Source organism: Emys orbicularis, chromosome 4 (assembly GCF_028017835.1).
Source record: "Emys orbicularis isolate rEmyOrb1 chromosome 4, rEmyOrb1.hap1, whole genome shotgun sequence".
NCBI lineage: Eukaryota > Metazoa > Chordata > Testudines > Emydidae > Emys > Emys orbicularis.
The window spans coordinates 154,209,929-154,224,510 of NC_088686.1; the positions used below are offsets into that span (position 1 = coordinate 154,209,929).

The window sequence follows — 14,582 nt, forward strand, 5'->3', positions numbered from 1 at the left end:
GATGGAGGGAACCTCTTCTTTCTCTCACTTCATCCTGTTCCCAAAGCCTGTAAAAGAGGGAGAACTTGCTCCCACTCTGAAATGTTCCCACCTCTTCACTAAGCAGACACGAGTTTAGGTGCTGGGTTTGTTAAAATAATTTGTATGGTCCTCGAGAGGTACTGAAACGTTCCATAGTGGGCATAATGGGCTGCAGGTGGGACAGAGATGACTGGAGTCAGGACTGCACTTTGGAGGCCCTGGTTTCTCCCAAGCCGTTTGCTCACTGTGGCTCCCATCCTCTCAGGCTCCACAAATGGAATTAATTGTTTTATTTCTTCTGGGATTTTGGGGTTTGGAAAAATGGGCAGAGACTGAAAAGGAGCTTTCGTCTCCTGAGTTACTGAAAGGCTTGACATCCCCTGTGTGCCCCTCATAGTACTGAATCAAAAGGAAGGTTGTTTTTGATTTGGCTTTGAGAGAAAATTATGAATCAAACTGTCTTGATAGTTGGCTTCATGCATAATGAAGCCAGGGCCCTGTCTTCACACCTAATTGCCAGGCAAGCAATACCAGATAGGACCAGAGGTTTGGAGATCGGAGTTTCCGGGTCACACAACGATGATACAGCTAAAGTCAAGACACTCCTTCTCTGAAATAGTGAGCCTGTCAGACAATATATCAGAGACAACATTTCTAAGGAACCGCACCAACAGGTGGTGTGGGACTGTACTTTGGTTTGATGCTGCATTTCTTGGTGGATAGACAAGTCAGATTTCCATCCCCTACTCTCTGCGAATCAGCTCTCACATCTTCCTCGGAATAACCGTATTAAGTGAAAGATCCTTCTTCATTACAACAGGATACATTGTGGTGACAGGTGCTTTAACTTACATCTCTACCCATTGGGGCTTCTTGAGCTCCGCATCCTGTTGCTGTGGGGCTCAAGAACAAACAGCATGCCGTTTGGTTATGGACTACCTTCTTTATCATCTTGATGGTAGATGCAAATGCTTGACCTCTATGGATGCTGCTGTCATGATTAGCGTGACTACATCACTTACCCATCATCTAATTCATTGTGCCATCAGAAGTCATACACCAGAAAAAAAGGCAAGGGCAGGTGTCAAGGCAGTAAAAGAACTAAAAAAGAGCCACCGTGGCTTAACAACCCTGTAAAAGAAGCAGTGAGAGATAAAAAAGACTTGCTTTAAAAAGTGGAAGTCAAATCCTAGTGAGGTAAATAGAAAGGAGCATAAACGCTGCCAAATTAAGTGTAAAAATGTAATAAGAAAAGCCAAAGAGGAGTTTGAAGAACGGTTAGCCAAAAACTCAAAAGGTAATAACAAAATGTTTTTTAAGTACATCAGAAGCAGGAAGCCTGCCAAACAACCAGTGGGGCCCCTCGATGATCGAGACAAAATGAGCACTTAAAGACGATAAAGTCATTGCGGAGAAACTAAACGAATTCTTTGCTTCAGTCTTCACGGCTGAGGATGTTAGGGAGATTCCCAAACCTGAGCTGGCTTTTGTAGGTGACAAATCTGAGGAACTGTCACAGATTGAAGTGTCACTAGAGGAGGTTTTGGAATTAATTGATAAACTTAACATTAACAAGTCACCGGGACCAGATGGCATTCACCCAAGAGTTCTGAAAGAACTCAAATGTGAAGTTGCGGAACTATTAACTAAGGTTTGTAACCTGTCCTTTAAATCGGCTTCTGTACCCAATGACTGGAAGATAGCTAATGTAATGCCAATATTTTAAAAGGGCTCTAGAGGTGATCCCAGCAATTTTTTAAAAGGGCTCTAGAGGTGATCCCAGGCCAGTAAGTCTAACGTCGGTACCAGGCAAATTAGTCGAAACAATAGTAACGAATAAAATTGTCAGACACATAGAAGAACATAAATTGTTGGGCAAAAGTCAACATGGTTTCTGTAAAGGAAAATCATGTCTTACTAATCTATTAGAGTTCTTTGAAGGGGTCAACAAACATGTGGACAAGGGGGATCCAGTGGACATAGTGTACTTAGATTTCCAGAAAGCCTTTGACAAGGTCCCTCACCAAAGGCTCTTATGTAAATTAAGCTGTCATGGGATAAAAGGGAAGATCCTTTCATGGATTGAGAACTGGTTAAAAGACAGGAAATAAAGGGTAGGAATTAATGGTAAATTCTCAGAATGGAGAGGGGTAACTAGTGGTGTTCCCCAACAGTCAGTCCTAGGACCAATCCTATTCAACTTATTCATAAATGATCTGGAGAAAGGGGTAAAAAGTGAGGTGGCAAAGTTTGCAGATGATACTAAACTGCTCAGGATAGTTAAGACCAAAGCAGACTGTGAAGAACTTCAAAAAGATCTCACAAAACTAAGTGATTGGGCAACAAAATGGCAAATGAAATTTAATGTGGATAAACGTAAAGTAATGCACATTGGAAAAAATAACCCCAGCTATACATACAATATGATGGGGGCTAATTTAGCTACAACAAATCAGGAAAAAGATCTTGGAGTCATTGTGGATAGTTCTTTGAAGATGTCCACGCAGTGTGCAGAGGCGGTCAAAAAAGCAAACAGGGTGTTAGGAATCATTAAAAAGGGGATAGAGAATAAGAAGGAGAATATATTATTGCCCTTATATAAATCGATGATACGCCCACATCTTGAATACTGCGTACAGATGTGGTCTCCTCATCTCAAAAAAGATATACTGGTTCTGAGAAGGGCAACTAAAATGATTAGGGGGTTTGGAACGGGTCCCATATGAGGAGAGATTAAGGAGGCTAGGACTTTTCAGCTTGGAAAAGAGGAGACTAAGGGAGGATCTGATAGAGGTATATAAAATCATGAGTGATGTGGAGAAAGTAGATAAGGAAAAGTTATTTACTTATTCCCATAATACAAGAACTAGGGGTCACCAAATGAAATTAATAGGCAGCAGGTTTAAAACAAATAAAAGGAAGTTCTTCTTCACACAGTGCACAGTCAACTTGTGGAACTCCTTGCCTGAGGAGGTTGTGAAGGCTAGGACTATAACAGCATTTAAAAGAGAACTGGATAAATTCATGGAGGTTAAGTCCATTAATGGCTATTAGCTAGGATGGGTAAGGAATGGTGTCCCTAGACTGTTTGTCAGAGGGTGGAGATGGATGGCAGGAGAGATATCACTTGATCATTGCCTGTTAGGTTCACTCCCTCTGGGGCACCTGGCACTGGCCACTGTTGGTAGACAGGATACTGGGCTAGATGGACCTTTGATCTGACCCAGTACGGCCGTTCTTATGTTCAGGCTGATTCCCTACTCGGGCACTTCGAGTGCAGAAGGTGGGGACCCGCAAGGATTAAAAAAATTAATACTGGCCACTCCAGGCTTGTATTAAACTCCCAAGGTTACAACTTCTCTCTGACCTTGGATGGGTAGATGTTGCCACCACCCAAATGCAAACCCCTGGGAACCCAGGAAAGCGCAGTTAGGATTTCCTTTCCTGGGGTACCCTCAAGCCCCTTCACACACACACACCCTCCGGGGAGGAGCTGAGAAAGAAAACAAAGGAAATTAGCTGTTGCCCCCAGGTAATTAAACAACATATGCATAAACCTTTTAGGACACCAAAAATCCAATCCTGTTCTTAAAAAAAGGTAAATTTTATTAAAAACAAAAAGAAAGAACATACATCTGGAACTTAGGCTTTTGCTAGATTTTAAAAAAGCAATTCCAGAAATTAAGCACCCAAAATAGCTTTTTGGGGGGTTCAGCTTAAAGTTTAGAAGCAAACAAAAGCATCTGCGGTTAGCATAGAGGAGTCCACTAGCCAGAAGAAAAACAGAAATAAACCTAATTGCGTCTTTCTAAACATTCCTGATTCGCTTACACATTTGGGGGTTCCAAATAAGTAGTTCTAAGTATGATCTGATGATCATACCTGGCTTAAAGCTTCTCATAGCATAACTGCTCCCTGTTTCCCTCTTTCCCGGAGAACAACAACAGAGACAAAGGGGAAGTTTTTTCCCCATTTTAAAAAGTTCTAGCCTTCCCACTGGCTCTTTTGGTCAAGTGCCCACTCCCTTTCTTTTACCTGGGGGACTTTGTTAACCCTTTACAGGTAAAGCAAGCAGAGAACAGCCACCAAGAGGGACTTTATAGCTAACTGGCTGGCTGGGTGTCCATAAAAAAGAGCTACCCCCCAACCCCTTCATTTAACACAGCAGGGATGAGAGATGTCAGTTGCTTCCTGTTAAAATGCCTTTTAAAAAAAAAAAAAATCAAATTTGTGTCCCTGGACAAGTAAGTGGCACTTTAATACCACCCAGGGCTTGTCTACACTAGAACTTATCACTTACCAGAACACTAATCCACATCCCTGAGAGATGTAAAATATACCAACCTAAGCGCTGGTGTAGACCGAGCGATGTTGGCGGGAGAGCTTTCGCTTCTCATAGAGGTTGAGGTGTTATGCTGACAGGCAAGCTCTCTCCCATGGCTTAGACTAGAGCATCTTGAATGTTAGTTTGGTGTCTTGAACATTAGCGGGAGCTGTAGCACTTCTAGTATAGATTACCCCTAACACTGAGATGTACCTGGAGCTCAGCCTTGACACCAAGTGGCAAGGAGTGCAGGAAAATCTGTGGGCAACTTTGCTCCACTTTGCCAGCTGGGACTCAGGTTTGCTGCTTGTTGTCAGTGTTTTCTATAAACAACTTGTGGAGTTGCAGTCCCAGCCCAGAGTGTGACGTGGGTATAAAACCTCCAGCGGTCATGGGGCAGGGACAGAGATGGGATCCTGCATGGGGAACAGACAGCCCAGGGAGCACTGTTTCAGGAGAGAGAATCCTAAATAGAGAGGGAGAGAAACCAGTCCCAGCAACATCCACAGATCAAACTGAGCAGCAGTACCGGGCCATTTTCTCCCCATTCCTCAAGTGGGGAAATCCGTGGCCGTGCCTCTCTGTCAGAGGGTGATGATGAGATGTGACTTTGTCACTGTTGTGTCATCATTCCTGGAGGGAATAAAATAATACAAGAGAAATATGAGTCTGAAATGGCTGCGCTGCCATGTGTGTAGGTGAAGACCTGCAATCTTCCGTGCAGTGCTGACTTTGCCATGTTCCAGTCACTCTTGGGAGATGATGTTGGGGAGAAGCAGCCATCTTGCCTTTCTTACTGGAGCTGGCTATGCCACATGCAGTTCAGCTCAGTTGCTCTCTGCTTTAAATCATTATCTGTATTCTAAAAATGGGGGGGTTAGAGCACTGAATTAGTTAAAATCTCCCAGAATACTTCGTGCTCATGCTAAGCTTTATTGTACAAATGTAGTAGTAGTTAAATTGTTCTAACCTTTGTTCATAATATATGCAGAATCTGTCAGACGCAAGATGTATGCTCTCTTAAGGTTTGCCAAATATGAGCTGTGTGCTAGGTACAGTTAGTGTACATGTATCTTTGGTTTTTGTGCTACTTGTGTGCTATGGTCTACTGCCAGCTAAACTGTTGTGTGCATAATTAAAGGTGTGTAAGGTCTGCAGAATCTGGAATTTTCTGTCTTCTAAATGAGAATGCAGGGGGTCTCCTGTATACATCGGGGTTGCATTCTTGAAAAGGGCGATGGATACCGAAATGATGTATATGGATTCTGAAATTCAGCTGGAGATGATTCTTGCAGAAGAGAATGAACTATAAGAAGGAAGAAGAGGTGCCCCAAAATGTTCCTCCCTCTCTCTCTGCTCATGGCATCAATAACATCTGAAAGACAAGGAAAGTAACTGCACTTGGGGAGGGTCCCTAGCTGAAAGGATTCCCACCAATAAAACTAATACAGCATGCGGTGAGAGAGACTTTTGCTTTGAATCCATTTAGTTTGTAAAGTTAGTTATTAGTTGTGTTTTACCTATTATTTTCTTATAACTAAGGCTACGTTTTTTTCACTGAAGTTGCAAAAGTCTCAGAATCTGTGACTTCCAAAGACCTCCATGACTTCAGCCCTGGCGTCTGGGAGCGGCCGGGTCCCATTGCCTGCCATAGCAGCAGGGATGTGAGATACACCCACTGCCTGAGTCAGTGGGCCCCCAAGCTCTCTGCCACCATGGGCAGCGGGGTATCCTGCAGTTTGTAGCCGCTGCCGCGAGGGTGGGGTACCCTGCAGCTCCTGACCCACCTTGGGGGGCATGTGGACCCCCGCAGCTCCCCACTGCAGCGATGGCAGGGGGATTCCCTGCTCTCCACTGCTGGGGAGGGGGCAGGAGGACCCTGCAGCTTCCCTCCGCTGCTGGTGGCAGGAGGGCCCTGGAGTTCTGAACCCCCACCAGTGGCGGGGGCCCCAGAGCTCCAAGCCACTCCACAGCTGCCCAGTCCCTTCCTATTTTATCATGGGTATTTTTATAAAAGTCAGGGACGAGTCACGGGCCTCTCTGAATTTTTCTTTATTCCCCATGAACAATCCCTCATTACTTGTAAATCACTTAAATTCTCTGTAGTTTTAACTTGTACTTAACTTGTAATATTGTTTCATCTAAGCCAGTGGGTTTGGATTGAAGGGTTTGAGAATCTCCATATCAGATAACAGGATTTATGCCTATCATTTTCTATTAATAAACTTTATATGAACTTGTATTGTCCAGAAGATCAGTTGGCAAGAGCAAATGAACAAATGCCCAGTTTACCAAAAAAGTCTGGTGCACGCCCCCTAGTGGGGTGTAGAGGAACGTGTGTGGGGGGGGGGTGGCAACGCGAGGTGTCAGGCAGCAGGGCTTGGGGGGGGTCAGCCCCAGGTAGAATGGAGCTGGGGGGGGCGGCTTAGGGACCAGCCCCTGGCAGCAGTGTGGGGACGGTGTCAGCCCCAGCTCCTGGCAGTGGTGCGGGGAGCTGGGGCGAGGGAGGAGTCAGCCCCTGTCCTGGCAGCAGCATGCAGAGCTCAGGGAATGGGGGGTCAGACCCTGACTGTGGAGTGGGGAGCTGTGGGGGAGGGGTCAGCCCCAGTGGCAGATTTAGAGTTAGTGGAGTAACTAAATGAAAGTAAAGTGAGGTACCTTGATTGTTCTTGTAGTCTAACTTATTTTTCCACAGACCACTTGAAAATCGCTGGGGGTCTCGGCGGACCACTTAACGGTCTTTCCAAATATTGTTTGTACCATTAGCTAACTATTGTAAAGTGCTTCTTAAATTGTAACTGTTCTCCATATAAACTATGTAAAAACATTACATCTGGATCTGCCACAATTTGGTTGACTATTGCTTTTGGTTGATTTTTTTTTTTTCATACAGGTGGTATGGCTACTGTGCAATAGATTCAGAATAGAAACTCGGGGATGATATTTAGCAGCGTGTAGCCCAGACACGGAGTTTCACCTCTGGAAATTTTCTTGTCTCACCTTAATGGCACAAGTTACAATGCCCCCAAAAGTATTTTATTACTTACGGCCACTCACATCCCAGTTCCAGATTTGAATAATTATTAAATAACCTATTAATTTACTAATAGTGTTATGAATCTCAATCCATATTTATTCTGGTGAAATATTTGAAAAAGCGTCTCTCGCCCTGATGAATTACTAAGAAATGTTTTTTGAATGGGGGGGCTGGAACTCAGGGCGCTGGGGGGGCAGGAGCGGCAGCCCCCCTTGGCTGGAAGTGGTTTCCATCCTACACATGGTGTCCAGCCCCCCCCACTATAACATAGTTCCAATACCCGCCCTTGCAGCAGGGATGGGAGGGACCGGGAGCCACCAACAAAGAGGGAACCGACTTCACCTCGTCTCCCCTAGTGGCTCCCTCTGCAACTCGCTTCCCCGACCGAGATGCTTAAGGGTTAAACCCACAGAGCGCCGAGTCCTCCCCAGCCTAGACACGCCCAGTAATTGCTGCGGGGGCGGGGCGGGCAGAGGGAGGGAGCTTCTCGTGCCCGCCGCGGAGACCCGGGGGCCGAGCCCGGCCCGAGCTGCGCGTGCGGAGCGAGCCCCCTCTGCAGGCTGCAGCCCCAGCGCGGTGAGCGGGGCCCGGGGCGGGAGGGAAACAGCCGCCGAGGCTGGAAATCGCCGCCTGGGGAGGGAGCTGCTGGGACCGGAGAGACCCCCCCGGGGGCCGGTTTGTGCAGCGGAGCCCGGCAGGGTCCGCGCCCCAGCCCGCGAGAGCCCGACCGACCCTCTCCTCGCTCCTGGGGCCGGCGGGCCCCTTCCCCGGGGCGGTGCTCCGGGGGCTGCCGGGTTCTTCCCCCTTCCCGCAGAGCAGGCACCGGCCGCGGCTGGAGGCGGGGCTGGGGGGGCAGGTCCTGGCTGACAGGTCCTCTGGCCTGTGCTCCTGGGGCTGTGAGCAGCCTGCTCGGGAGACCGGGTTCGGGGCCAGGCTGGGGCCGCTGCACACACTGGCAATGGGAGGCGCTGGGGGAGGCTGAACTCAGTCCCTGGGTACCGCGGGGGGGAGGGAGGTTCTTGTCTGACTGCCCCATGGGGCAGCGTGTTGGGGCTTCAACCAGAGCCCTCCGGAGCTAAAAGCCTGGGCTGCTACTGCTTGAGCCACAGCTCTCTGGCTGGGGCTCCCAGGGGTTCCCGGTCAAGCGGCCGCCGAAATGCAGCGTCATCAAGGGGCGTCGCCGCCGAAATGCCTCTGATTTTCGGCGGCGACGCCTCTTGATGATGGGATTTTTTGGCGGCTGCTTGTCCGGTGCCCGCCACACGGCAAAGGTTGGGGACACTGGTCTAGAGGGCAACTCAAAACCTGCCGCCGGGCTGTGCCAGCTGACACCGGTTCATGGAACTCAGCCCAGGGGCAGTTTAATTGCAGTGCAGACATTTGGGCTCCTGCTGGACCTGGCTCTAGGACCCTGCTCTGTAGCTCAAGAACGAATACATTTGTTCCAGTAAGAGAGATTCCCTCCCCCACCTTGTCTCTGTAATATCCTGGGAACAAAACAGCTACAATAGTGAAACCCTGGTCCCCGCCCAATAAAGAGGGCAAGCCCAGGGAGGGAGCGACTGGGGAGTGAGCCAACCCTGTACTCACCCCACAATGTGCCCCACTCTCACCCTGCAATAGTGGCTCCAGCAGGGTCCAGTGGGGCTGGCTGGGCATTGCATCATGGCTTGAGGGGCTGCAGTGCTACTCAGGTTTGGTCGGCCCAGCCCTCCAGCATGGTGACAGAGGGTCGGGTGTGCCGGCTAAATGTAAGTGGGGCTGTGACCTGGTGCTCCAGGTTGCTGTGACACTCACTGACGTTTGGCCTGCCTGTCCCATCATGACAGAGGGTCAGGAGGAGGTACAACTCTTTGTGCCAGTATACAACACCCACAGCAGGGGGCCCAGCTGCCGGAGCCACCCCTGTGGGCTGAGTCACAGAAACACACAACACTGTCCATTACCTTTTTTACAGTGTGACAAACTTGCACCAATAGTAATGGTACAAACTTTCAAAGCTCCCAGGGCCCTCCCAGTTGCGTGGACCACTGTACATCTGCATCACCTGCAACAGCTGTTCCTGTACCAGTGTGTAAACTTTGCCATGCTGAATTGGGTTGTTTGTCCTTTCAGATGTCGGTGACGTTTGAGGATGTGGCCATGTATTTCTCCCCAGCGGAGTGGGCCCTGCTGGGCGAGGAGCAAAGGCAACTTTACAAACACGTCATGTGGGAAAATTACCAGACTCTGGTCTCACTAGGTGAGGAGCTGCGTCTGTGAGATCAGGGCCCCAGTGCACTGGGTGCTGCACAGAGACACAGTAACTGAGATGGCGCATTGGTATGAGTGGTTGGGTGGAGAGGTGTCTATGGGGTTTGAAGGAGGGGCGCATGGGTGTGGATCGATAGAGACATGTTTAATTGAGCAGAGCAACCAGTTCATGGGGAGACCAGGTGGGTGAGGTAATATCTTTTACTGGTCCAACTTCTGTTGGTGAGAGAGACAAGCTTTTGAGCCACTCAGAGCTCTTCTTCAGGTCTGGGAAAGGAAAGCTTCTCTCTCTCACCAACAGAAGTTGGTCCAGTAAAAGATATTACCTCACTCACCTGGTCTCTCTAATATCCTGGGACTGATAGGGCTACAACTACACTTCATATCTTCAAGAGGAGATCCTTCCACCCATAGTCACTACTGCTCCACAGTTTAATGCAAGAGAATCCTGGCTCTTGTAGTTCCCCAGACAGAGCACATGAGCAGAAAAGGGCCGTGTGTTTTGCAGGTCTACAGGATGAAAGGCCAGCCAACACCACAGTTAAGGAGAGAGACAGACTGGGTTCATCTATGCTGGTATAAAAGACAAACACCACGGCCGTGGTTTGCCCGGGTCAGTTGACTCAGGACGTGGAACTCAGGCTGGGGGGCTAAAAATGGCAGTGTATATGTTCAGGCTGGGGTTGGAGCCTGGGCTCTGGGTCCCTCCCTCCGAATAGCAACTCAGCAGTTTTGCAGTCCCGCAGCCCAAGCCCAAGTCATCTGACCCAGGCCAGCTACAGGTGTTTAATTCCTATGTAAACATATCCACAGGAGGGAGAGGGGTGCTGGGCCATAGTAGAGTAAAACTCTATTCTCCTAGGACAAGAAGAAATATCCAGCTTTTGCAACATTGTTCCCCCCAATCCCCTCAGACACCGCAGTCCTCTCCGTCTGCCATTTCCACAGGTGCCAGATTTTTTTGCAACTCAATATCCCGCCACTGTCAGTTAGTGGCAGGATATTGAGTTGCAAACAACCTGGCACCTGTGGAAATGGCAGACCATAAGCTGCAGTTCATGTTTCCATGGAAAACAGTTGCCTATTAGCCTTCACAATTAGTTTATAGCCTAATTGGCACAAACATTGCATATGGATCTGCACAAAGTGCAGCAGATCTTTCGCTACAAGTTCTTAGGGGTGATGCTTTTCTCTAAGCAGGAATCCAGACCCCCAAGCCAGTGGTGATCTCCAGCATAGAGCGAGGGGAAGATCTGTGTGTCCAGGGTCTCACAGAAGATGGAGACATCCTAAGAGGCACCCACCCAGGTGAGGAAGGAGTTAAAATGATGTGGAGGGATCCAACCAGTAGCTTGAAGGCAGCTGGAATCCTGATACATTTTTACCAAAGTGACAATACATCCTGGAATGTTAGTCTTTTAGTCTAATGGTGGTAGGCTTTTTTAGAACATTATCGCATTGTCAGCTCTCATTCTATTCATGTTCCATTGTAACCACCATATTCTTTTCTGCTGCACTGCTGCCAAGACAGTTATTCCCTATTTTCTATTGTGCATTTCATTTTTCCTTCCTAGGTGAACTACTTTGTACTTGTGTTTCTTGAATTTCACCTTGTTGATTTCACACCAATTCTCCTGTTTCTCAAGATCATTCAGAATTCTAATCCTGTCCACCAGAGTGTTTGTAATCCTATGCTGGCTGTCTGAATCAATGGCTGAGCAGCACTTGGGAATCTCCCTTCCAAGTTCAGGCCCAGTTTTGTAGGGACCCAACGTCGTTCCTTCGCATTTTTGGGCTCTCAGTTGACATTAATAAGGGATTTCCTTATTACTCTCCAGGACTGGTTGGGAGACAACATCATGTTGTGGGACTGAGGAGACCTGGACTCTATTCCTCATTCTGCCACTGAGCTGCTGGCTGAGCTTGGACAATATTGTATTAATTCATATAGACGACATGGGCCCAAAGAGACAAAGGTGTTAACATGACACTGTTATGGCCAACATTAAAGAGTGTTAAATCAGGTTGGGGGGTTGGAATACAGAGACAGAAGCCTACGTAGTACCATGGAAAACACCAGTGGGAGCCGGAGAGCTCATTTCACGAATTGTCCTTCAGCTGCAAACTCTCCCCTCACAGAGCTTTACAATAGGGATTGAAGCCCAAACATGAGAAGTGCTACAGCTCCTCATCCTGACATTCCCCTAGAAACTCCATCTCTCCCCTTACGCAGATTCCCTCAGTCTCTCCCCCTCCCCCATTTTCCATAGAACATGGAGCTGTTGGGATCCATCACACTGTGAGTGTTAAATAAAATAGGTATATCTCCATATATTTATTTTATCTCATAGAACTGGAAGGGACCCTAAAGGGTCATTGAGTCCAGCCCCCTGCCTTCCCTAGCAGGACCAAGTACTGATTTTGCCCCAGATCCCTAAGTGGCCCCCTCAAGGATTGAGCTCACAACCCTGGGTTTAGCAGGCCAAACCACTGAGCTATCTCTTCCCCCCCCATCCTTGTGTGTCCTCAGGAGAGTGGTGTCAGTGCTGGTGTGTGGTGATGCTGTTCTCCCCAGTCAGATGGGCCTCAGAGTAGGGAGAGAATCGTGGGTGCTGATTCTCATGTTCATTGACTTTGGGGACTATTAGCAGGCCCTATGGGACACTGACCTTCTCCTCCTTCCCCAGTGCTGGGACCCCTGGGAGTTTGGCCTCTTGCACTCAAGTGACCATGGTCAGCCCTGTTCTAAGGGGAGGGGTGTGGAGCGTTCTTAGGCATGTTAGTGTTTTCCCTTTGTGAGCAGCACAAGAAATAACATCTGTACTCTCTTCCCCACCAAGCAGGGGCGAGGAACCTGAGCAGGGCTGAGGGGCAGACTCCTGAGGAAGGGCGTGGCAACCTGGAGCCACTCAGGCCTTTCCCAGGGACATCAGGAAAGAACCACTCCCAGAAAACTGAATGGAGAAGACACCACAAGAGGCAGGGCAGGCCACAAAGGCAGAGGAAAAATCTGACCAGGAAGGAGTCAGTAACCTCAAGAGGCCATCAGAGGAGATCCAGGCAATATCTAAAGCCTCCTGCAGAGGCAAAAGCTGAGCCCAGAAAGACCCTATATACCTGCAGTGTGTGCAGAGAAGAATTCAAGGTTCAGAGAGACCTGATGAGCCACCACTGGATGGTTCATAGGAAACAGGAACTGTATCACTGTAGTGAGTGTGGGGAGAGCTTTAGGAAGAAGGAGGAGTTCAGGGCACATGGGAAAGCTCACAGAAAGAAGAGAGTCCATTCCTGTTCTGAGTGTGGGAAGATATTCAACCGGTTATCATCGCTCACTACCCACCGGAGAATACATACGGGAGAGAGACCCTATTGCTGTGCTGAGTGCGGAAAAAGATTCTTCCATATAATAGGTCTTACCGTCCACAAGAGAATCCACTCAGGAGAGAGACCCTATGCCTGTGCTGAGTGTGGAAAGCAATTTATGGATTTGTCAACACTTCGTAAGCACCAGAGCAGTCACTCAGAAAAGAGACCCCATCGCTGTAACCAATGTGGGAAAAGCTTCAAAGTTACATCAAATCTTACTAGACACCGGAAAATCCACAGTGAAGAGAGACCCTTCTTGTGTCATGAGTGTGGGAAAAAGTTCTTCCTACGAGAACATCTCATTAGACATCAGAGGATCCACACTGGGGAGCAGCCCCATTCCTGTGCTGAGTGTGGGAAAAAATTCAGTCTCCTTCAAAGTCTCAGGAGACACCAGGAAACCCATACTCCGAGGAGACTCCATTGCTGTGCTGACTGTGGGAAAAAATTCCTTCATCCCGGAAGTCTCTCTAGACACAAGAGAGTCCACACTGGGAAACTCCATCGCTGCACTGACTGCGGAAAAGGCTTTGTCTATATACATCATCTCAAGAGCCACCAGAGAATCCACACTGGAGAGAAACCCTATTGCTGCACTGAGTGCGGGAAAAGTTTCACCCACATGTCAGGCCTCACCAACCACCTGAGAATCCATTCAGGAGAGCGACCCTATCCCTGCACTCAGTGTGGGAAGTGCTTTGCTCACTCATCATCTCTCACCAACCACCTGAGAATCCATTCAGGAGAGCGACCCTATCCTTGCACTCAGTGTGGGAAGTGCTTTGCTTACTCATCATCTCTCACTGAACATCTGAAAATCCATTCAGGAGAGCGACCATATTCCTGCATTCAGTGTGGGAAGCACTTTGCTCGCTCATCAACTCTTACTAAGCATCAGAGAACCCACTCAGAATAGAGACTCCTGACCCTTGTGTTCGATGGAGGGAACCTCTTCAACCTCTCACTTCACCCTGTTCCCAAAGCCTGTAAAAGAGGGAGAACTTGCTCCCACTCTGAAATGTTCCCACCTCTTCACTAAACAGACACGAGTTTAGGTGCTGGGTTTGTTAAAATAATTTGTGTGGTCCTTGAGATGGGAGCATTTAACCTTAGAGGTACTGAAACATTCCATTGTGGGCATTATGGGCTGCAGGTGGGACAGGGATGACTGGAGCCAAGACTGTACTTTAGAGGCCCTGGTTTCTCTCAGGCCATTTGCTCACTGCAGCTCCCATCCTCTCAAGCTCTACAAATGGAATTAATTCTTTTATTTCCTCTGGGATTTTTCTGTTTGGAAAAAGGAATAATGGTTAAAGATTCTGGCAGAGACTGAAAAGTAGCTTTTGTCTTCTGAGTTAATGAAAGGTTGTGACATCCCCTGTGTGTCTCTCATAGTACTGAATCAAAAGGAAGGTTGTTTTGATTTGGCTTTGAGAGAAAATTATGAAGCAAACTGTCCTGATAGTTGGCTTCATGCATAATGCAGCCAGGGCCCTGTCTTCACACCTAATTGCCAGGCAAGCAATACCAGCTAGGACCGGAAGATTGGAGACTGGAGTTTCCGGATCAACAAACGGAACA

At 48.1% G+C, this 14,582-nt stretch overlaps 1 protein-coding gene across 1 annotated transcript; it reads left to right on the forward strand.

Moving 5' to 3' along the window:
- Positions 1 to 12,810: 12,810 nt before the first annotated feature.
- On the forward strand, positions 12,811 to 13,917 carry LOC135877949 (zinc finger protein 154-like). The gene is made up of 2 exons (XM_065403471.1): positions 12,811 to 13,195; positions 13,529 to 13,917. Exons 1-2 carry the CDS (start codon positions 12,811 to 12,813, stop codon positions 13,915 to 13,917), a joined length of 774 nt encoding a protein of 257 aa, XP_065259543.1.
- Positions 13,918 to 14,582: the final 665 nt, after the last annotated feature.